Raw genomic sequence first — 24,709 nt, 5'->3', positions numbered from 1 at the left:
TGGTTTGCACAGTAACTTCCACATCCGAGAGTTGAGTTCCCTGTCAGCTGAGGAATCTGCAGGAACCGCCTTTGTTAGGGCCTGCCTTTGTTCATGTATCTCATGCTTCTGCATCTGGATCTTAACCATGTGTTAATTTGCTGTCACCTTGGGGCTTCTTTTTCGTCCTTAGGGCTTTCTTAGTGTAAAATTGTGGTGCACTGTTCATGTCCATTTTTCCTTTGTTGTTAGAGGCAGGCTTGCAGGCCATATTTGGTGTGAAACATCAGCGGCTGTGGGGGAAAGAGACCTAGGCCTGGCAGAGTTCTGGGCCTGGCAGCACACAAGATGCTCAGCAGACTACCCTGTTCAGGCCTCCCAGCCCTTTGGCCAAGTAGAGATTGTGATCCCCTGGCTGAGTTTAGGACTAGCCTCAGAATAGTCATATTTCTCTAGATGCCAAGAAGTGGTTTGACAGTAGTTAGGTCCAAATCTCCTGGACTCCTCTTCACTCTTGTGACCATGGCAAGCTATGTTGACCTTCATTCTCCTTGGGTGGAGGATATCTGCTCCATGGTCTGTTCACACAGGGTATGTTCTGGAAGCTCAAGAAAGCTGGTGATTTCTTTATGAAGAGGGTTTTTGTCCCTGTGACAGTAGCAGATTCCCTAGCCTCATCAGTTAGTTCTCATTTGGAATGGGGTTGCCACTTCACTTCTCAGGCTCTGTTCTCTAGTGGGCCCTTTACCTTTTCTTCCAAAGCACCTGTGTTTGCTCTGTGGGACTGATAATCAAACTGTGGGCAGCTGTCTTCACACTTTTCCTCGCTCAGACCACATCAGGCCCTGCAGGAGGGCACATTTGTGTTAGGAGGTCTGCTGCAGTGGAGGGGAGTGAGTAAATGAGGTGCTCATGGGAATGGCTGTTGGGAAGCCTTCGGATGGTCCTCCTCTTTTTCACTCGATGAATGCCTTTCCCTAGGCTGCACAAAGAGAATGGCAGAAGGAGAGAAATCACTTGGAAGAGAAGATCCAGGTATGTTGATTCATTTTAAGACTGTATTGAAGACTTCCTCCCTTCTTTTATCCTGAGCGCAACAGATAATTCTTTGTGACAGTAGCTGCTGTTTATCAAATGCTGCTGAGTGTCAGTTATGCATAAAGCACAGTAGAGGGAGTTCCTCGGTCCTTGCCATCACTCTGCTGTGGACATCCCATTTTGTAGACGTGGTAGCTGAGGCTCAGAGGGTGAAGTCACTTGCTCATGATTACATAGCCGGGCGGGAGGAATCTGTGTGATTCTAACACCTGGGCTCCAAGGGCCCTTAGTCACAACAGCTGGAATTTGTACAGTGCCTGCCAGCTTAGAAAGTACTTTCACATCTATTATCTCCTCTGATCCTCACAACAGCCCAGGAGGGAGGCAGCAGTGATTATCTTAAGATGTGAACTCAGACTATAAATGTAAGGCTCAGTCCCCATCAAACCAAACTCTCTGCTAGCTTTTCTAGCATTAAGGAATGAAATTAATGATCTGTTATTTCCTCCAAATAACCTGGTGCAGTTTCGAAGACTCTGATGTGACTGTATTCAGATTTTAGCAGGCACTGGAGTCCTTCCCATAGGAATAGCTGTCAGCTTCTCAAGCGATCAGATCCCCTTCCCTTCACCCGGCCCTGTTGCCGTGAGCAGTAACACAGTAACTGGGAGCTGATGCCACGGCGTTTGGCTCACTAGGAAACATTAATCACAGGTTGACAGGAATAAGATAGAATAACTGCGTTTGAGTGTGCTCTTAAAGATATATTTACAGTGCATTTTGGTTGGAACACATCAACTTCGTGAATCTTTTTCTAATCTAATTTAGGCACTTCAGGAGGACCTGAGAGAGAAGGAAAGAGAAATTGCTACAGAGAAGAAAAATAGCTTAAAGAGGGATAAAGCCATTCAGGGCCTAACCATGGCATTAAAATCAAAGGAAAAAGAGGTATGTCTGAAGAGTGAAGTGGGATTTTTCTTTATTAGTTTCTGTGGCTTGCCTGTCCTCTCCTGAAGTTTTAGCTTTAGACAGAAAGTTTATAAGTATTGGATAGGATGGAAAGCAGCTCCTCTAGTCAGTTGGAGTTGTGGCAAACTGCAGTCAGTGCTGTCAGTAACTAACTATGAATAAAACATATATATTTTTTTTTTTTGTTTTTTTTCGAGACAGGGTTTCTCTGTGTAGCTTTGCACCTTTCCTGGAGCTCACTTGGTAGCCCAGGCTGGCCTCGAACTCACAGAGATCCACCTGGCTCTGCCTCCCGAGTGCTGGGATTAAAGGCGTGCGCCACCAACGCCCGGCTCAAAACATATATTTTTTAAGTTTCTAGTAAGCCACATTGAAATAGGTGCAGAGATGTAAGTAAATTTTAATAGTATATGAACATAATAATTTCAACATGTAATCAGTGAGACAAGCAATGGTAAGCTATTTAGCATTTCTTCCCTCAGCACCAAGTGTTGTGGAATATTAATTTAAGATATGTTACATTTGTTTATGCTGTGGAATATTTGTTTAGTGATGCAAGGCCGCGATACATTTATGTGATTAAATAAAATTAACCTGGGGTCAGGAGGCTGAGTCAGTAACTAGCTGACAGAAAGTGATAGGGAGGAACCATGTGTAGTTAGGGTTCTTAAGTGGGGGCTGAGCAGAAGGACGCCATGTTTTTCAGGAGACTCGAGCTAGGAGAAAAGGTTAGCTACTTGCTATTCAGCCTCTCTGAGTGAGTAGAATTGCACCTCAACCTTTGAATCTTGAGTTCTGTGAAGGGATAGAGATCTAGGTAAAGTTTTCTTTAGCAGCTGTGATAGAGCAGTGCCTGAGGGAACAGAATTCCGGCCTGGTTCAGGCCAGTGCAGCCAAACTGCTGCTAGTAGCTGTGGAGTTGCAGTTGCTGATTAGGAGAGAAGCTACTTTTAAGGGGCAGCTACTGAAATTAATGAAAAGCAACCAAGGGTTTAAAATTCAGCTGTACTTCTAGCATCCCAGTCAAGACCTACCCAGGCATGTGGCTAGTGACTGCCTAAAGGAAAGTACAGACTGACTCTTGAAAGACAGATGAAATTTGAGATGAAGGGATTCGGGAGCAAGGCTGTGGCTGGAAGCAAAAAGCCCACTTGGCTTGTTGCTTCTGGGATCCAAGATGGTAGCTGATAGCTCTTTTCTTGTCACTTGGTCCTGAAGTCTGTTGTATCTCAGTGATTAACTAAGCAAGGCCCTCATTCACCAAAAAGACCCAGCTCTACTCCTATGTGATTAGCAAGTCAGAGTGATGGGTGTTGGAACTGAGGGAAGTGCAGGTGTTGGGGAGGCAGAGGGAAGAATGCCTGGTCCTGATTAGGGTGGATGTCGGCAGTGGATGGTGCTTAGAGGAGAAGATGCTGAGCTGAGTCCTAAATGGTAAGAAGGTGTAGGCTTGGGAAGAGATGCAGATGGGAGGCCATTTTGGAGAGAGAGAAAACAATGGCCAAAGACTGCTGTGTGATAGCAAAAGTGATCTTCAATTCTGAGGGAACAAAGTACATACTTTAAATGAGACTGTAGATGTTGGACGTGTTGCAAGAGCCCAGGGGTGGTGGAGCTGATCATATCAACTGCTTGGGGTGGGGGCCGATCATATCAACTGTTTGGGGGGTTACCTGGCTTAGTAGCAGAAGCAGTGATCATATTTTTACCATAGAGAAGCATCTGGTTGTGTTTGGAGAGTGGTTTCAGAGGATAGAGAATGGAGTCAAATGTGAGTAGCTCAGGCAAGAGCCAAGACAGGCTTTATTAGAATACAGGTCACAGCAAGCAAAATGGAGTAAGAGGACTATATTCAAGAAATAAGATGAGAAATAATTAAAAAATTGAAATAGATTTGGAAAATCTGATGGTTTATATAAGAATTCAGTGAAGGAACAGTAAAGATGACTCTAGGTGTCTGGCTCATGTGACTGGGGATGTGTGGTGTCACTGACATGGTTCAGAACATAGAAAGTGGAGCATGACATTGAGACAGGAGCACTGGTCTTGAGAAATGTACAGGCCTTCCTGTTTAGGAGACAGAAAGCAGTACAAATCGGAAGCGTGATCGAGAGGGATAACTTGGCCCAACTGACTTAGGAATCACTTGTATCTAGTCATGAGTTAAAATTCTGAGAGTTGACCGATTTATCCCAGGAAAGCATAGACTGGGAATGGTTGGAAGCCAAGGATGAGACTCTGGGGATATTATGAATTCAGGGATGGGGCAGGTATACCCACAGGGGACAGCAGGAATGGTTGCAGAAGTAGAAAACTGGTGCTGAGAACCTGAGGGAGTGTAGTGTCAGCTGCAGTTGCAATTTGGCCTTTGACCATAGGAGCTATGATTCATCCATCCGATGTACAGGGGCCCAGATGGAGTAGGAGACCTTCAATGTGTTGTGAGTCTAGAACAGTTCCAAGGTGTAGTGGTCAGAGTTCATGGTGGATCCCAGGTTAGAGAAGTTGAGACATTTTGGGAGAAACAACACAGTTATTGGATGAGTCATGAGTGGGCAATAGTAATAGTAGTAATGCTCATTATTTTAGCACCAGTGTACATTATATTATCTGATTTAGCACTAACAACACCATAGTTGGGTGAGTGGTGTTCATCATGTATTAGTCTGTTTTTCGTTACTATAATGAAATATCAGAGGCAGGATAACTTTATAAAGAGGTTCATTGCACTCATTTTTTCTGATGCTTATAGTTCAAGATCATACTGTCTGATGTGTTTAGCCTCTGATGAAGGGCTAGTGGTTGATAACAGGAAGGCAGACAAGAGGAGCAGACCATGTTGTCAGATGAAGCCTGAGAGATTGTGCTCCTCTAGAACCTTCCAGGAGCATGTTCCAAATACCCAAGGACCTCTCAATAGGATTCACTTCTTGAAGGTCCACCTCCTAACATTGCCACATGGAGGATCAGGCTTCTGATACATTGACACTTGGGGGACATACTCTGACTTTATGTAGACCATGGCAACAGGTGAGGGGATTGAGTCTCAGTGAGGGTAAGCTGCCCAGTTAACCACTCGGAGCTTGTCTGCCTATTAAGCACTACAGGTCAGGGGAAAGCATGTGGGCTGCGTAGGAAGGAAAGCCCAGCTATGTATGTGGCTGCCATTTGTTGTTTTCCTAGGTTGAAGAACTCAACTCTGAAATCAAAGAGCTCACCGCTGCCTTCACCAAAGCCAGAGAGGCTCCCTTGAAAACACAGGCCACAAAATTCCAGGTAAGAATTTTCATTAGTGTAAGTGGCTATCTTAGGTCCTCATTCCAAGAGAGGCCTGAACTTTGCAACTGAAGGGAAGCTGGGAGATTTTAATAAGGGGAACTATTTGTGGCCTTTAGTGATAGTGATAGATAGTTGAGTCTAATTAAAAGTTGGTCCTCCACCAGTTTTGAGAGCTTCTCTGGCTGCTCTTGGTGGTGGTGGTGGTGGTGGTGGTGGTGGTGGTGGTGGTAATGGTGGTGGTAATGGTGGTGGTAATGGTGGTGGTAATGGTGATGATAGCCACTCTTGTAATTGGGAGTGCTCAGTTTACTTTTAAATAACATATCTCATTTAACTTTCAAAGTTCTTGAGGAAAATAATGATCAGACCCTTGTATTCATGAGGTTTTTAAGGCTCATTGAGGATGTCACACAGCTAACAAATGGTAGGGTCAGGATTTAAATTCAGCAGTTAGAACTAATAGCAGCCATTTGATGAACACAAACTTTATACCCAGTCCTGCTACATGTTGTCTGTAGATTATCCCCTTTATCTGTGTAACATTTGAAGTAGACACTGTTTATATCCTTGTTTGATTGATAAGGAACTTTAGGCTTAGAAATGTGATCCACTCAGGGTCACCACATGGCCAGTGACAGCGCCAGGATTTGACCTCAGGGCTCCTGGCATTCCACCATTGGAGTCCTTTGCTTCTCCTCTCTAGCTGCCTCTTCCTTCCTGCTGCTTTTTGAATTTGTGGTCCAGACTTTGATGCCTTTGATCTCTTTTGTGCCTACAATGTTGTACTTCAAAAATGTCTCCCACCCATCTTTATGACAGTCCCTCTCTTTCCCAAATTTTAGTTTTGTCCTTTTAATTATTTCAACATTTCCCTCCCATGTTTCTAGCTTGCCGACACAATTTCTGTAAGCCTATTACTGATATGGAATCAGTGACGTTTTATCATCTCATTAAGTCCATACTTGCTTAAGCTCCCCTCTCACCCCTGCACCAGGGACTGCTTCTAGTGGTAGGTTAGAAGTTCAGTCTGATTTAGGACTATCTGACTTCCAAGATTCATACCTTCTGCCTTATCTGTTGCAGAGCTTTGGCTCACAATAAGAATAATTGCAGTAATTTCGTTTAAATCATAGATGCTAGCAGCACAGACAGATCTCTGCTTTTGGGATCTCAGACTTGCTTCTTCTATTGTTTTGACAGTAGATGATGAAATAGAGCTGAGCTTACAATTTTACACTATTTCCCCCTTGCTTAGAAAATAATAAGCTTTAAAGGCCAAATTCTTTGGAAAACCATCAATATTTTCTGTAGCTTAAAAAAAAAAAATGCTAGCAGTTGATAGCCAGAGTCCAGGCATTCTTATGAGCCCTAGTATAGTTTACTTTTCCTTGTTATGTTGGGGCTTGAAGGAAAGAAAGCAGCCTTGTAAACTTGACTGTTATTCAAACATACTACATGCATTTAGTAATTTAATGACCCTTGTTCCTGGTCAAATGCAATATATGTGGAGTTAGGTCTTGAAGTAGCAGCATGGGCTGGGTCCTTGTCTGCAGTCCACAGAGATCAGGTATTATTTTTGTGCATCAGGTTGGCAGGTTTCAAAACATCTCTTGCTGCTTCATCCAAATAGGAGGTATGCTTTTGACCTTTAGAGAGTTTGTGGAGGCAAGACTAGAGTGGCAGTCTGTTTCCAAAGCGTGTCTTTTGTCCTGTTCTGATTGTGAGTATGCACTGTTTATATGAGTGCTTCATTTGAGGTATATGTAGTTTCAATGTTGCACAAACTTTTAAGTGTGTTTCTTCCATGTAAAAGGACATATTAGGCTGTGGTGTGATTTCAACTAATTGCAGTCTGAGTTTAAAAGACATTGTGGGGGTTGGAGAGATAGCTCAGTGGTTAAGAATACCTGAAGCTCTTCCGGAGGACATGAGTTCTGTTCTTAGCACCCAGGTAGGACAGCTCCAAGGAGATTTGAAACCCTTTTCTGGCCTCTGTGGATAATTTCCCCTACATGACCTCTCCCAGACTTATACAATATACATAATTAAAAATAAAATATATCTTAAAAAAGACAAAGGTCATGGGTTGATTTGAGATCAAACTTGACAATGAAGCAGCAGCAGGTGATATTTAAATTCTTGTGATATTTAAATTTTTAGAGTGGCTGCCAAGGTACAGATGCACAGATTCAACTTCAGATCACAGGTGTAACTGTGTGCAGGTTACTGTGTGGGCTGGCTGGTGCTCCTCTTCTTGCCCATTTAAAGTTATTTCTGGATAGGAAGTGGCATTCTCCTCCAGGTGTGAAAGTGAAAACACTTACTGAAAGTATACTTAAAGTAGTAGAAAGAAAGGAATAGAAATGACCTGTGGTCAGACTTTTTCTCATTGGACCATTGGCTCCCCAATATTGACACAGAGACTTATTATAAATTATGAAAGCTCAGCCGATAGCTTAGACTTGTTACTCACTAGACCTTATAACTTAACCCTTTTTCATTAATTTACTTTCCACCTTGTAGCTTTATTACCTCATATCCATAGTGTTCATCCTGCTTGCTCTGCATCCCTGGCATTGCCACCTTCTTCTTCCCAGCATCTTCTCTGCCTGGAAATCCTGACTAGCTATTGGCCATTAGCTTTTTTTTTTTTTTTTTTTTTTTTTAAACCAATCAGAGTGACACATCTTTACAGTGTACAGAAAGATTATTCCACAACAATTATTAGCAAACTTACCTCTAAATATGTTCACTATTAATATCTTCACACACATGCATTCACACACACACACACACACACACAACTTTAAAATTTTAAAAAGTTAAACAAAACCATGTGTGTGCGCACAAGCCAGAGGTCAACATCCTCTGTCTCTCTCCATCTTATTTTCTAAAGCAGAGTCTCTTGTTGAACTTGGAGCTCATCTATTTGGCTAGACTGGCCAGTAAACCCCAGGAATCCTCTGTCTCTGCCTTCCTGGTGCTGGGCTTACAGATGTGCAAAGCTGTTTCTGGCTTTTGTGTGGGCATAGGGAGTGAACTCTGGTCCTCGTGCCTGCAGAGCAAGCACTTTACTAACTGAAACATCTCCCAAGCCTCTTTATTATTTTTTAAAAGGAGATTGGGGTTCCCATATGTTACTCAGTGTTTTAGTTAGGGTAAGTATGCTGTGAAGAGACACCATGACCATGGCACCTATTATAAAGGAAAACATTTAATTGGGGCTGGCTTATAGGTTCAGAGGTTTAATCTATTTTTGTCATGACAGAAAGCATGGTGGCATGTAGGGAGACATGGTGCTGGAGAAGGAGTTGAGAGTTCTACATCTGGATTGGCAGGCAACAGGAGGAAAAAGCCATACTGGGCCTAGCTTGAGCATCTGAGACCTTAAAGCCAGCCCCCAGTGACACACATCCTCCAAGGCCACATCTACTCCAACAAGGCCATACCTCCTAATAGTGCCACTACCTATGAGCCTATAGGAACCATCTTCGTTCAAACTGCCACACCAAGGCTGGTCCCAAACTCCTAGGCTCCGGTGATCCTCCTGCCCTGACCCCTTGAGTATATGGGACTACAGATGTGTACTGAGCCATTATATATTTCTTGTTCTAGAATCCTTTCTTTAACATTCTTGCCATGGCAGCATGGTATAGATCTACTCAGACTTTGTAATTTTTCATGTTGAAATAATTCTCAACTCACATGTATGTTTCAGCATCTCTTTATTCAGTCTTCCAAGGTAACATTCCCCAAGCCACATAGCTAAAATTGGTCCAGGGCATTGAATTCTTTTATAGTGAGCAAGAATAATTTGCCTAATTTTATATTTGGCCTTTAGTTTCTGGCCACGTGTAATTGGGCCAAATATTTGCCACTTGGGCATCATTCAGGAAAAGGTAAAGAGGCCTCTAGGGAAGTTTTTCAAGGGGCCGTTTAAGGAAAATTTAACATGGAACGTGTTTTTATGAAATGAGTCGAATGTGTGCATTTGAGTTCTTTGAGGTTGGATATTTAAGGAGGCTTTGCCATCATTATTCATGCAATAATCCTGCAGAACTTCCACCACTTGGTAACTGTGAACAATAACTATGTTTAATAATCCACTAACTGATGCCCATCTCTAGCTTCCCCTTCAAATTTAGTCTTCTTGTTTTTATGCTTGCCAGTTTATTGGTGTTAATTAGAGTCTTTACTGGTGAGGGCATGTGGTGCTGTGCCAGAGAAGAACACAGGCTGGGAATAATTTGAATTCCAGATTTAATTATGGGCAGTCAGGTGATAGACTAGTCATTTAGCAGCCCTGAGCTTCGTTTACTTACGGGCACGGTTTAACTCCTTGTTGACGAGGAGCATTTGCAGTCATTGCTGGCCTTTGCTTCTTGAGTTTGTTTGTGCACCACCATCAACATTAATAACAGTTGGGTCTCATATCCCAGGCTTCTGCTTCTTTATGTTTAACTTCAAAGGAAACAAAACCAGAAGATTCCAGAATGTTACGTTGGAACATACGGTGTTCATTTTCATTTCACATTTCTATGTCCTGAACTTTAGTTAGAACATGGGGCCAGATGCCTGGGCTCTGGGGAGCCTGGAACAGGCACAGCTCCTAAGACTCTAGGTTAACTGTGGCTGTAGTCCACTTCCTGAACAAGTTGGTTGACCACCTGAACAGTTAAGAGGTGATTAGTGACAGGCAGAGATAGATTTCCTGAATCTGGAGCCTTAACTTCAGTCTGAGTTGTGACTTTGACAACACAAGTATCATTGTTTTTTGGATCTTTAATCTTGAGCTTCATCTAATTAGAAAGACAAACTTATTAAAAAGTTTACTTTTGGCCTGTGTGATGGTACATACCTTTAACCCACTTGTGATACAGCACTTAGGAGGCAGAGGCAGGTGGATCTTTTTAAGTCAGTATGGTCTACATAGCTTGTTCCAGGCCAGTTAGAGTTACATCATGAAACCCAGTCTCAAAAATTAAAAAAAAAAAAAAAATGAAAAGGAAGTTTATTTTCTTCATATTGGAAATATTACATAGACTTCACAAAACCAAATTTTTAGGAAACTAGAAAGAATTAAAAATGTGTAATCTTAGCATGACTCAAACCATGTCACCAACTACATAGATTTTCTTCTATGCATAGACTTGTATTTTTAAGTAATTTATACATTGGGCTGTGTTTTCACTAAACACTAGCTTAGATGTATCCCTGTGTTTTGATACATGATACATGTGGTTTTGGATTCCTGTACATTAGGTTGCTTGTTATCAATTACTGTTGTAATTCTGTGATGATGATTCTTTTGATTCTTCTCAGAGTAGATCTCAGGAAGGAATCGCTGCAATGCACATAGACTTGTTTATATTGTGCAAAGACACATGGTCAGTTCAGTTCATAGAGGGCAATGTTAATTTACATTCCTTCACATATTTCCAGGCTTCTAGTTGCTTAGCTGGTTCTTAAAGTGTTGCTAAGGAAGAGTGTCATTTCAAAACAAACTGAATAGCACCAGATAATTCCATTTAGGCAATCTTACTTCGTAACTTACAACTTACTTTTCAATTGATTCTTTTTATTGTTGGTGGTTTAGAACATTTTGTTCATTTTTGTATATTATGTAAATATTTTCTTAGGTGAATTGTCTATTAATGAAATAAAGATATTCTTGATACAATTAGCACTTGAACTCTGATATTAGAATCTTTCAAAGTAGACTTTGACTATCATGCTGACCATTGACGACTCCTTTTGTAGATAACTCTGGGTGTGAGCCATACTAACAAAGGAGAACATGGCTAATACTAGGACCCACCACCGCTTGTCATTTTTTCTTTGTTTTCTATTTGTTTTTGATTGGCTGATTGTGATACTGGAGCTTAAACCTAGGGCTTCACACATACTAGGCAAGTGCTTTAACAGTGAACTACATTCCAAATCCCATTTTCTGCCCCTTTAAAGTTAATTAAATCATCTTTTAAACCATTATGAAAGTAATATGCTCAGTTACCTTAATACATTAGAAAATACAGAGAAACAGAAAAGTCAACTATATTCCCACTGTATAGAAGTCAGTTTTGTTAACAGTTTGTGTTTCCTCTTTTTTTTTTTTTTTTTTTTTTTTTAACAGCACTATGGCTTTTCTTCCTTTCCCAACAAAACCACAACCTAAGCTTTGTCCTGTATCCTTCCAAGATGCTACTCCTTGGGCTTTGGATACTGAATGCTGCCTGTTAGGGTTTTTGTTTTTGTCTTTGGTTTCATCCTCCTTTCCTGGAAGGCAAAACAGGTCTTCTAGGTTTGTTTGTGAAAACCAGCTCTCTTTACCCCCACTCTCTCCTAGGGGTCTGAGGACTATGAGTCTGCCCTGGCGGAAAAGGAAGACCTGTTGGCCGAGCTGCACTCAGAAAACCTCACAAAGAGCACTGAGAACCATAGATTGCTCAGGAATGTTAAAAAGGTCACCCAGGAGTTGAGTGACCTGAAGAAGGAGAAGCTGAGACTAGAGAAGGACCTGGAGGAAGCCCACCAAGAGAGGAGCAAACATACCCGCACCATCCATGTGAGTGCCTCCTGCTTTCCTGGCATGATGGGTGGTACATCAAGGCTGGGTCCTGTGATGGTTTCTGTTCACAGGAAGGTGGATGTTGTGCAAAAAACTGAAGAATCTCTGAAAAATCGAAGGGTTTTTCTTATCTCCTTAGTGGAAACGCCACAGCTTGACACGACCACTCACCCCCCTCTCACTGTTGCCATCAAATTGACCATAGTCTGTGTCCTGCTTTTTCATGCATTACTCACTCCTGCTATGCTGGAGCGTGAATTGTTTTTGGTCTCTGTGTATTTGGTCATCTGGTTGCACTTCAGTTGACTTAACTTTCTTATTTCAAAGCACTGGGTATTTTTACCTTGTAACCTATGCTTCAGCAAATGCCCCTGTGTGTAAGCATTTATCCACTGGCTATTTCTGACAGAGGTTTAATTACTGAGTCAAAAACCACCGACAGTTAAAGACTACTTTATAGACATCAAACTGTTCTCCAGATAAATTGTGCTGGCTCCGATCTGTTTTTAAGACTGCTCTATTCAACACTGGGTATTAGCATTTAAGAATTCTTCCTAAATTTGTTACACTATTAAATTTCAATTCTATCTGAACTTAAGTACCAAGCATGCTTTAATTGAATCCCTCCTGAGAGTCACGTCTACATGCACAGACTTGGTGCATCAGGCAGTACTGAGTCTGAGCCTGAGTGGTCATGGATTCTGTGTTATGACTCACCTCTCCAGAGTCTGAAGTGTGCGGTTATCATAGATAAGGCTTGGAGGAGAGCCCACAGGGTACCACTGGCTGTTGGCCGGGATGACGGGATTCACAGTTCCCATACTCGTGTCAACACTGAGGAGTGAAGTAGAAATGTTTGCATGTTGTAGTAAGTATTTCAACAACTGTTTAGAGAACAATAATGGAGATTTAAAGAAGAAACCATCAGCTACACTTCCCCCACTTGAGTGAAGCAACTCTTTTTTTTTTTGTCAGCATTGCTTTCAGCCTCAGTGCACCTGGCCTCTCCATCCAGCCACAGGCTCATCACTGCCCATGTGGTGTTGGATCACTCACATTGCCTAGGCATCTTCCATATTGTGTAGGACACAGAATGTCCATGGTGAATGGCATATACTCTCACTGATTGCTTTCACCTGAGAACTTAATAATTTCCTCTGAGGGTTAGACATTTTGGCTGTTTAAATAATGCCACAGTAATAATGAACATTTCTGAGCATGCAGACATTTTCTCACAAAATACCTAGGATAAACTGAGTAGTGAGGGTATTAGATCACATAGTGCAAACATTTTATGTTGGGTAATTGTGCTTCCAGGTTGTTATGAGTCCAGAGGGGTATCCCATTGTGTGCTGCCACTGGAGATATTGCAATAGACCAGTTTGTTGTATTCTGATAGAAGACTTGTTTCCTATATTTTAGATGCTGATGGGAATGCCTAGTGAGGTTTCTGAAGCTTTTGCTTTTCTGTTGTTTGCAGAAAAGGGAGGACATATAATGTACTGCCCCTGCTGTCTTCTCCTCAGTCCAGCCAAACTGTCAGGTTCTGAGGCTCCCAGCTTGGGTCATGTGCTGTTTCTGTTGGCAGGAATGTGTATGTGTGTGTGTGTACATGTATGGCATCATTGGCAGCCTCTGTAAGAATTATAGGGGGTGAGCAGGCACCCAGAGCTCTAGGAAGACCACAACAACAGCTGTGTTCCTAATACTTACCTGGAGTGAGCTGCCTTGGGACACACAGCTTCCTGGAATCTCTTTGTGACTGCTTTTATGCATCGTTCTGTACATGTTTCTGACAGGGAGGTCTGGGCAGTTTCATTATTTTTGCTAACATATTTCACCCCATTGCCATCTCTTGGTTATAGTCTAGGAGTCTAGCTGTGCCCCCTCAAGAGAGTGTTTTACACTGGATCATGGCGGTATAGTCTTGGGAAACATGCTGAGGTAGTTATTTTGCTTCATGGTGCTAGGATAAAAACACAGGTGGAAACATAGCCATGCATATCTTATCAGCTTGTTGCTGTTAAGTAGGTTCTTTAATTATTCAAAATGCCTCCCACTCGACAGCTGCTACTGGCATTGCTTTGTATTGACAGAGACAAAACCCTAGACCTCCCAGTGGCTTCTATTTCTGCCCTCAAAGAGAGAAATCTACTCATAATTCAGCATCATTGAATACCTTGTATAAGCCCTCTCGACTAGGCCTGGACATGCTTCTTCTAGAGCAGAGATAGAAAAATGCCACAGGAATACAGAGGAAGGAAGTGGCTTGCATCTTGTAGAAGGCTCTTGAGGAAAATAAGTCATCTGGTTTATGTGGTGTGAGAATAGGAAAGTACTCTACCACCTGAGCCTTGTCCCTAACCTCATGATATTTACATTTTGAGTTTGGCTTACTTTGGTTAACATAATGCTTTTTTATTCTATTTCCTTGAAAATAACACAGTTTCATTTTTCTTTAAAGATGTATAGAATTCTACTTTGCTTATGTATTAGTTACCTTTCTGTTGCTGTGATAAAATGCCAGGATAAAAATCAACTTAGAGGAGAAAGGGCTTTATTTTGACTTATGGTTCCAAAGGGATAGAGCCCATTGTTGCAAGAAAGGCATGACAGCAGTCAAGGAAACCATGGTTGCAGGAGCAGGAGGCTGACTGATCATGTTTTTCATCCATACACAGGAAGCAAAGAGAGAGAACAGGAAGTGGAACAAGGCTATAAAAACCTCAAAACCCATGCCTCATGGTGTTTTTTTTAGCAAGGCTCCACCTCTTTAAAGGTTCCATAACTTCCCCCCAAAGTACCACCAAATAGTGCCTCCAACTGGGGACCAAGTGATAAAATACACAAGGCATTGCCAGGTTTTCTTTATCAATTTATTTGATGGGCATTCAGGCTGGTTCTAGTTCCTGGATTTTGTGAATGGTACAGCAATAAACATGGATGTGCAAGCATCTTTGTGGTATGTTGGCTTTGAATCCCTTGGGTGTGTACTTAAGAGGGTTGTAGCTGAGTCATATGGTTGTTTTGTTTTCAGTTTTTTGAGGAAGCTCCATACTGATATTCATAGTGGCTACACAAGTTTTCATTCCCACAGTGGAGAATAAGGGTATTTCTTTCCCTATAGCCTCGCCTGCATTTGTTGTTATATATATATACATGATGATAGCCATTATGACTAGGGTGTGATGAGTTCTCAGAGCAGTTTTAATTTACATATCCCTGATAGCTAAGAATATTGAACACTTTTTCGTGTATTTACTGACCATTATAGTCCTTTCGAGAACCTTTTGATTGAGTAGATGATTGGGTTTTGGTGCTTAGTTTTTTCAGTTCTTTGTGCCCTAGATGTTATTCTAGGGCTGGTCTTGTACAGTCAAACCTTCTGCACATGCTCAAGTTTCGCTGTGTTCAATAGGTAGGAAAAGAATATTGGAAAGGACAGTATTAAAGTCCAGGCCTTTTTCTCTGTCAACATTTAGTTCAGTTTTCAAATCCTTTTTGATAATGGAAACTGTTGTCAGGAGTGATGGCAACAAGCAGGCATGATCCCTAGCTGTAAAGTGTACCTGCAGCTTTTAAAGCAGTTGGCCGGCCTCATCATATGTGGACATAACCATGTTTGGGCCCAGAGACTGATACTCTCTTTACAGATTAACCAAGCCTCAAAATTTAGATGGCATGGATCTTGTCTCTAATTTCAGAACTTTGCCTAAGATACTATATTGTAGTGCTGGCAAATCAGCAGTAGGTAGGAATATGGTGCATTTGGCAGAAAGGAAGATTTTTATATTCTCTCCTTTCTATAGACCAGAATAATGTGTTCTCAAGAAAGGCAGCCTGCCGTGTTCTGGTTATTTGAAGCTTTAAAAAGTAATTTTTTTCCCCTCTGTATTTTTCAAACACATCTGGTAGATTTTATAAAGTTATGCAATTAAATGAGCTTAGGAATAAAGGTAAAGGCATCAGTCTGTCAAAGGAAAGATGGCAAGGGCTTTAGAACCATAGCAAATATGGTAAGCATGTTGTGGTGTCCTTTGTGGGACTGAAGAGGAGGACTTAAGGTTTGGCTGCAGTTCCTAGTAGCAAGAGCAAAAAGGGAATTCATGTACAAGGTCTCCAGTGTTTGGGAGATGAACATTTTAAGATAAAAGACTAGCTTCAGCTGACACTGGTGCCCAAGGGAAGAATTGTATCTGGTGGGTTTTTCATAAAGAGAACTGAACAGTTACAGAGTCTTGAACAATAGTCCATTCAGTCAAAGCAGACCTGTTCAAGCAAGATCGATGCTGTTCAAGCCAGTGAGCTTGTAAGTATTGAGGTTTTCAGTTCCTGGGACTGGGTCTAGCTGTTTCTCATTGTTCTGTTTTCTTGGACAAGAACTTGAAAACCAGTTGGAAATACTCCAGCCTTGTTTTTAGACGAGCCCCAACTTAAAGTCCACACAGAGGACCTATAACAAACAGACTTAGTTTGTGTGACATTCTCTGAATCCTGATAGTAAGCCAACTAGCTCTCTCTCAGATGTGCTCGAACCATGCTTTTCCCCTTGCCAGGAGCATTCATTTCCTGGCTCATTGTATATGGGGAGACAATGCCTTTGCTGGGAGCAGTTTGGATTAGAGACCAGTGGACTTGCTGTGCCTGACTGTGCAAGCACATGAGAACTTGGCCCATGAGGGTCAGCTGTCATGTTGGCTTTAATTGCCTTGATTGCAGACCATGTGCCAGTTGACTTAGCACATGCTATAATTTGTAGTTTTGTTTATTCCTCACACATTTATTGAGTGCTTGCAATGTGCAGGCACTGTTGTTAGGCTTTGGTGAATACCAGCTTTAATTTTACTGTAGGGATCTTAATGAGAGAGGCCGAAAATTGAGGACAGCAGACAGTTCTTCTGTATCTTGTTATATGCCACATTGACACCAGAGGGACCCGAATCCCTTGAATCAAATTCAGAATACATTTATAAGGGAGCAGAAACAAGTGTTCTCAGTTCAGCATCCTGACTGTGACCTCTGTAGGCCTTGACAAGGAGGTGACTTGGACCCTTGTGTCTTTCTCCCTCTGACTTAGATGCCCTGTTTGGCCCAGAGACTTAAGATTCATATTCATTCTCTCTCTCTCTCTCTCTCTCTCTCTCTCTCTCTCTCTCTCTCTCTCTCTCTCTCTGTGTGTGTCTGTGTCTGTGTCTGTGTCTGTGTGTGAGAGAGAGAGGGGGAGAGAAAATGTGTGTGTGTGTGTGTGTGTGTGTGTGTGTGTGTGTGTGTGTGTGTGTGTGTGGTGAAGCACGTGAGAGAGCTTTACTTCAGATTTCATGTCTGGCTCGTGCTCTCAATTTTACTCTGAGCTGGTGAGGACAAGAGCAAGTCAGCTTCTTTTGTGTAGTGGCCTGTGTTGGGCTGTGGTTGAGCTGTAGTCCCCAGACTGTCTAACAGTGCTTGCATTTGTCACGGGACCTGTCATCCGCTGCCCTGACAAGTGTGTGCTTCAGTACCTGGGCACTTAGCTCTGTTGGATGCATTTGTTGGCTATAGGCCAAAACTCTAATTAAAGTTCTTACTATCACCAAGCTGGCCCAATCTTTTGTGCTCTGCGAGGAATAGATTTAATTTTAGGGTAGTTCAGCCTGAACCCCTCTAAATCTCATCATACTCATTGATGGATAAGCCCCAAATAAAATTGGATGGCATAGAGCCTCAGTCAATACATGACATTAGACAGTAGTGTCTCAGGCTGATAGGTTAGCCTTAGGACCATAGATCCCAGAAGGGATGTTTTTACCAAACTCAAAAATCTCCCTTTGCTTTTTTTCTTTTTTTGAATCAGATGTGAAATGTTTTGAATCGATGTCCTTGTAGCATAATGTGCAGTTGGAATGAACTACACAGGATGTTGAGTCCTTGCAAATTCCACTTTCTGGACTGGCGGAATGGCTCAAAGGGCAAAAAAGCTTTCTGTACAAGCCTGGCATCCTGGGTTCTACCCCCAGAACCCACCTAAAAGTGGAAGGAGAGAAATGAATGACTCTTATAATTCTCCTCCAGCCTCCACATACCTGCTGCAGCACCACACACACATACATATGTGGACGCATGCACGCATGCAGGCGCACACACTCACAATAATTATAAATAGAATAAGTTTAAAATCCCTTATTTTTCTAAGACAATGATTGAGTCACTGGACTGAGTCCTGTTCTAACACTTATTACCTGTTGGGTGTGAACCATGGTGTGCATTTCTTATCTGCAGGATTCATGTGGATTGGATATAGCACCTTCTATGATGTCTAGTATGTCATGGTGCTTACTAAGTAGAGAAATGGAGCAGTTTTAGCACATGTCTTTGCAGAAGTATTCACCAGCACTGGGTTTGGGTTGGAGCCAACTACTTACCTTTTCTAAACAAATTCTCCTCCTTCTAAAATGATATGGATCCTATGTATTTTAGCATTAAAGAAATGAGTAATGATGTGTAATATGTGAGAATGACAGACCACTGTCTATTGGAGTCCTCTGGACAGTGCTAAGTGTGGTTTATGCCTCTCAGTCAACCAAGGTGCACATTTGATCAACAGTAACTTGTACTCTGAGGAGCATGCTTGTCTTTTCCTTTTCAGGGGACTGACGCCTGGAGAAAGGGGTCAGAATGCTCTTGGGTAGAGAGGCTTGGGCATCCTAATAGCTCTTGCCTAAGGCAAAAGCAGCTTTAAAAGGCTGACCTCTTTGTTTCCTGATGGCATAGCTGTGGTCTTCATGAGTCAGCAACAGAGAGACTTTGTTACCACTACTTATTTTGTCACTCTGCTAGGCTCTGTTCTGGGTACAGTAGGAGAGTCAAGTCAGGCACCCTCTCAGAAGGCATCTCCTGGAGAGCTGTGAGCCGAGCAAAGTAAAGTATGCTCAGTGTTGATAGCAGGTAGACCAGATGCTCCCAAAGGAGCAGAGCAGCTGTGCTGAGGGGAAGCGGGGTAGATTGTGGCCTAGAGTTGAAGAAATCATACTTCTTGGTGTAGGGGTGGGAGAGGTAGAAATGCCTTCCTGGTAGAGGGAAGATAAGATGACTTCTACAGTGTGGGGGTGGCAATGAACCTGGCACCTGGGAAGCCCGAGTGGGGATGGAGGAGGGGCAAGTTTGTTCCCTTGTATCCCCTAGGTGTGGCTTAGGGAGGTGTGGGTGTCCTGTCTACTGGCCCAGTCATGCTCTAATGTCTACTCAGCTTAAGTCCCAGCTTCTTTGTCCATTCTCCAGGGAGGTCTTATTCATCCATCCATCCATCCATCCATTCATTTATTTATAAAAGACAAGTGTCTTATATAGCCTCAGTGGACCTTGAACTCACCATGTAGACAAAAATGACCCAGAGTATCTGACCTACCTGCTTTCACTTCCATATGCTAGAATTTTATGTGTACCATCTGTGCAGAACTGTCTTATTACAACAACTTCTATTGATTTTTTTTTTCATTTTAAGATTCTTTATTTTATGTGTATGGATGTTTTGCATACATGTGTACCATGGGCATGCTTGGTGCCCACAGAAGTCAGAAGAGGGTATTGGATTCCCTTGAACTGGAGTTATAGGTAGTTACAAAGTGTTCTTTGGGTGCTGGGATTTGAACCTGGGTCCTCTGGAAGAGCAGATACTCTTAATTGCTAAGCTATCTTTTCAGCCCCTATTATTATTTTAAAATTATGCATATGTGTGTATGCCATGCTTGTGAGCATGTATCTGTGGAGGTCAGAAGAGGGTGTTGGATCTCCTGGAATTGTACTTACAGGTGGCTGGCAGCCTCCTCATGTTGGTGTTAGGAACTGAACTCAGGTCCTCTGGAAGACCAATGAGAGTTCTTAGCCACTGAGTCATGTCTGCGGCCTCCTTCCCTTTGTCTTTTATTGTTATCATTATAAGTTTGTTGTTTAAATGAACTGGTGTAGAAAGAAGACATGGAAGTGGCAGCCCCTCGAAGTGCTGTGGGATAGGAGACCCAGTACCACACCTCACTCCTTCCCTAGACTGTTTCCAGAAGGCTCAGTGAGGCTCTGTGGTGCCCAGCTTACAACTACATCTCATGCTGATTCTGGAAGTTGTCCTTGTGCCACTGAATGCCTATACCTCATTAAGATTTTGAAGAAATTGCTTTTGTATATTTAAAAGTAACCACCGAGCACTTTGACAAGCTTGCTCACAGCAAAACCTGATAAGGTTGAAATTTGATGGATGAGAACCTTCTCATTCTCCATCTGGCAAGAGATAAAATAGACTTGCTGGATGGAGAAGTATGAGGGCCTGGCTTTTCATTTCTAATGCGATGTTAAGATTTGAGGGATATTTTAGTTTTCAAATAATCCACTTTTAAAACCCAACCCACCTGCTCTGAGAGAGTCCTGATATGCAAAGGCAGCTCTCAGCTCAGTGTTGGCCCAGAGTGCACCTACAAATCTAAAGGGAAAATTACCCATTAGTGCAGAAATTCAGAGTGCCAGGAGACAGCATCCTGCAAATCTTGGATGCAGTATTCACTGGGGAGCTAGGTGGAACCGGTGTAGGATTGAGGTTTCCAAACTTTCACTAAATCCTGTGCTCATAGCAAATAAAGCAGCTGCACCCTGGGGGCACTGAAGATTCCTTAATATGGTGGTTTTTTGTTTTTGTTTTGTTTTCATTAAAAGCAAATACAAGTTTCTGTGTTCCTATCTCACCCCTGATGAGTCAGTTTGTGGGGATGCTCAGAAACATATAGTTACATGATTCCTGTAGTCAGCCAAGGTTGGGCTTCTTGGGCTCAGTCTGAAAAACCAGTGTTGTGAGCCAAGTGTGGTAGTGCACATCAACAACCCCTGGGCTTGGAGAGGCAGGAAAATCAGGAGTTCAGGGTCATCCTTAGCTTCAGAGTGAGTTTGAGGCTAGCCTGGAATCCATGAGACCCTGTTTCAGCAAACCCAAACAACTCATCAGTGTAGTGAAAGAAATAACAAACTGGCTTTCATTAATATTGCTTGCTTCACTTACTAGCACAAACTAATTGTATACATTCGTGGGATTCACCAAGATATTCCCATATATGTATACATTATGTATGTATCATGTCTATGTATCCTTCTATCATCATGTTCTCTCTAGCTTCCCACTTCCCTTCCTGTTACTGAGGAATCCCTATTTTCAGTTTGTTTGTTTCGATGCATGGAGCGAAAATACAATGACTTTCTTTCTTTGTGTGGCTTGTTTTGCATGATGTGATGTCCTACAATTCCATGACAGGCTTGTATTTTTTATGGTAGAATAGTCCTCCACTGTGTGTGTGTGTGTGTGTGTGTGTGTGTGTGTGTGTGTGTGTGTAATTTTTTTTATGTACTCATCTTGTGATGGGCATTTAGGCTGATTCCATATCTTAGCTGTTGTGAGAAGTGACCTAATAAACCTAGGCTAGCAGATGAAGGAAGCACAGCTTATAATAAGCATTGGAAGGAAATAATGATGTTTAGTCACTTGGAAAGCCAGAGTGAAAAGTGGTCAATCAACTTGGTGATCCTTTGCTATTCTAATATTAGCTAGCCTCCATCTGTATCCCCTAATATCGTGAGTTTTGTCTCTCAGTGAATAGAACACATTCATATGAAAGAGGCTTCTCTAAGCCAGTGGTTCTCAGCCTTCCTAATGCTGTGACCCTTTAATACAATTCCTTCTGTTTTGGTGACCCCCAAACATAAAATTATTTTTTTTGCTGCTTTATAACTGTAATTTTGTTACGGTTACGAATCATAATATAAATGTCTAATATGTAGGATATTTGATATGCCAGTTCCCCAAAGGGGTTGGGACTCACAGGTGGAGAACTGCTTGCTGCTCTAGGCCCTAGCCCTGAGCTCTGTTTATCAGCCAGTAGAACTCATTCTAACTGTCAAGTTCACAGTGCTTTGCTACTTTGCAAGGGAATTTCAGTGTAGCCAGCCCTGAACCTTTGTTCTCTTGGATTGTTTCCCTGCTCACAGTGAGACTTGGAGGCTGGGGGCACAGATGGACTGACAGTGACATGATTACAAGCACAGACACTGGCATGGTCACGAGCAGACAGCTCTCTGTCTCTTTTGCGAGCCGACTTCATTTCTCTAGGAATGGGATCACAGCATAGTTTTTGGGAAAATTATCTTTTTTTTGTTAGTTTTTTCACAGTAGTCATACTTACTTGAGTGAGATGGTATCTCATCAAGTTTTTTTTTTCTTTAAGGTTTTATTTTCTTTATAATTATGAGTATATGTTTGGTTTCTGTGTAGGTATGTACATATGAGTGCAGTGCCCATGGAAGCCAGAAGACTTTGAATCCTGTCCTAGTTAGGGCTTCTGTTGCTGTGATGAAACACCATGACCAAAAAGCAAGGTGGATAGGACAGGATTTATTTGGCTTACACCTCAGCTTTGTTGTTCATCACTGAAGGAAATCAGGACAGGAACTCAAACAGGTCAGGATTCTGGAGGCAGAAGCTGATGCAAAGCTGCTTACTGGCTTGCTTCCCATGGCTGGCTCATCCTACCTTCTTACAGAACCCAGGACCAGCAGCCCAAGGGTAACCCCACCCACCATGGGCTGGGCCCTCCCCCATTGATCACTGATTGAGAAAATGCCTTACAGCTGGATCTCATGGAGGCATTCAGCTGAGGCTCCTTCCTCTGATGACTCTGGTTTGTGTCAAGTTGACACACAAAACCAGCCAGTACAAATTCCTTGGAGCTGGACTTACAGGCAGTTGTGAGTTGCTTGATGTGGGGGCTAGGAACTGAACATGGGTTTGTTCTTACCTCTGTGAGACCTTGAGGTGTATCTTTTTCGATTATTTAAAATTTGTTTTTGATGCAGGCTTTTGTTGCCTTATGCTTGCCTCTTAGTACAGCTTTGGCTGTGTCCCACAGGTTTTGGTATGTTTTGTTTCCATTTTCACTTGTTTAAAGGAAACTTTAAATTCCCCTTCCCTTTAATTTTCTTTAATTGACTTCCTCAGTTACCTGCTGTTTGTTCAACAGTGTGTGTGCACGCTCGTGTATGCCACACAAGTGTGTTGACCGCTGGAGGCCAGAAGAGGGCATCAGACCCCCCCCAGAGCTAGAGTTAGGGGCAGTTGGGTTCTTTTTAACTTACATAATTTCTGAAGTGTCCCCTGCTGTTGTTTTCTAGGTATCCAACCTCTGTGTATTCCACCACCCCATTATGACCAGAAAAGATACAGAAAATAATTGTTTTTAATTTGTTAAGACTAACTTTTTGGCTTAATATATAGTCTCTTCTAGAGAAAGTATCATGCACTGATTGAAAAAAAATGTATGTTTTGTAAATGTTGTATAGACTGTTCTGTAAATATCTGTCAAGTCCAATTATCTACTACATAGTTTAACTCTGGTGTTTATTTATTTATTATTGTCAGTCTGTCTATTGGGAAGAATCTGGTATTAACCCCCCCCCACTATTGTTTTAGAGCTATCTCTTTCAGTAGGTGTAATGTTTTATAACATCAGGTGTTCTAATATTAGTGCTTATACATTTCTAATTTGTTAAATTTACTTTTTAAAACATTTTATTATTATTATTATTTGTGTATATATGTTGCTGTTTGTGTGTGTACATGTGTGTGTGTGCACACATGCATGTGTGTGCATGTGTGTTGTACACCTTCTGTGTAATGTGGTGGACTCCCTCAAGCAGCTCTTGTTTATGATTACCAGCTCCATTAGATTTTGCTTGTTTGGGACAATCTTTGCTTTCATTTCTGACAGACAGCCTTGTTTAGCATGATAATCTTGGTTGACAGTTACTTTCTTAAGGACTTGATATACGTCAGTCCACACCCTTTGCAGATTTCTGGTAAGAAATTTGCTCTTAGTTTAATGGGTTTGCCCTTAAATGTGACTTGATGTTTTTCTCTTGCAAACTTTAAGTTTTTGTTTTTTTTTTATTTTCTTTGTCCTCATGTGTGTCATCCTTTTTGGGGGGAGAGGTGTCATCCTTTCTATTTGGGTTCTATAGGGTTATTGAGTCTGGATATCCATGTTTTCTCCATCATTAGGAAGTTCGTTTTTGTTTTTGTTTTCTTGTCTCTCATTGAGTAGTTTTTCTATGCCCTTTCCCTTTATTTCTTCCACATTAAGAATGCCAGTGACACAGACATTTGATCTCTTGATGGTATACCAGAAACCTCCCATGATGCTTCACATTTATTCTTTTCTGTTTGAATATGGTGTTTTAAGACCTATCTTCAAGTTCTAAGGTTTTTTTCTTTTGCTTGATCGATCTGTTAAGGCTTTCAATTAAAATTTTAAAAATCTAATTTATTGAGTTTTTTTTTAATTTTGATTCATTCTTTTTCAAAATTTCTTGTTCATATTGTGTATTGTTTTCCTGATTTTTGTCTAATTGTTTACCTGTATGTTCTTGGAGCTCACTGACTTTTTTTTTTTTAAGAAAAATTGTGTGCGTGTGTGTGTGTGTGTGTGTGTGTGTGTGTGTGTGTGTGTTATGTTCATAGGAGTACAGTGCCCAAAGATGCCAGAAGTGGTGGATCTCCCTGAAACTGGAGTTACAGGTTTTTGTGAGTCACATGACATGGGTGCTGAGAACCGAACTTGGGTCCTCTGGAAAAGGAGTATGCCCCCTTAACTGTATAGCCGTTATCTCTCCAGCCCTTTTACTGACTTTAAAAACCTTCTTTTTAAATTATTAGGAATTTTATCCATTTCGATAGCTTCAGAGTTTATTGTAAGAGAGTTCTAATTGTTAGGAGATTGGATTGGGTGATTTTTAAAAAACAGATAAATAGAATTTAGTATACTTAAATTTACTAAATTTAAGAAATCTTGTTACTTTAAGTTTCTTGAGCCCCTT

General features: G+C 41.7%; 1 protein-coding gene across 1 annotated transcript in view; it reads left to right on the top strand.

Moving 5' to 3' along the window:
• Positions 1 to 24,709, top strand: part of Cdk5rap2 (CDK5 regulatory subunit associated protein 2) — a 186,428-nt gene that overhangs the window by 53,655 nt on the left and 108,064 nt on the right. The window contains 4 exon segments of the mRNA XM_028885700.2: positions 961 to 1,014; positions 1,846 to 1,965; positions 5,170 to 5,262; positions 11,612 to 11,830. Of these exon segments, the coding sequence (XP_028741533.1) occupies positions 961 to 1,014; positions 1,846 to 1,965; positions 5,170 to 5,262; positions 11,612 to 11,830 (486 nt within the window).

This window comes from Peromyscus leucopus, chromosome 2 (assembly GCF_004664715.2).
Source record: "Peromyscus leucopus breed LL Stock chromosome 2, UCI_PerLeu_2.1, whole genome shotgun sequence".
NCBI lineage: Eukaryota > Metazoa > Chordata > Mammalia > Rodentia > Cricetidae > Peromyscus > Peromyscus leucopus.
The sequence above is the reverse complement of the archived record's forward strand: the minus strand, read 5'-3'. Positions and strand labels throughout refer to the sequence as shown.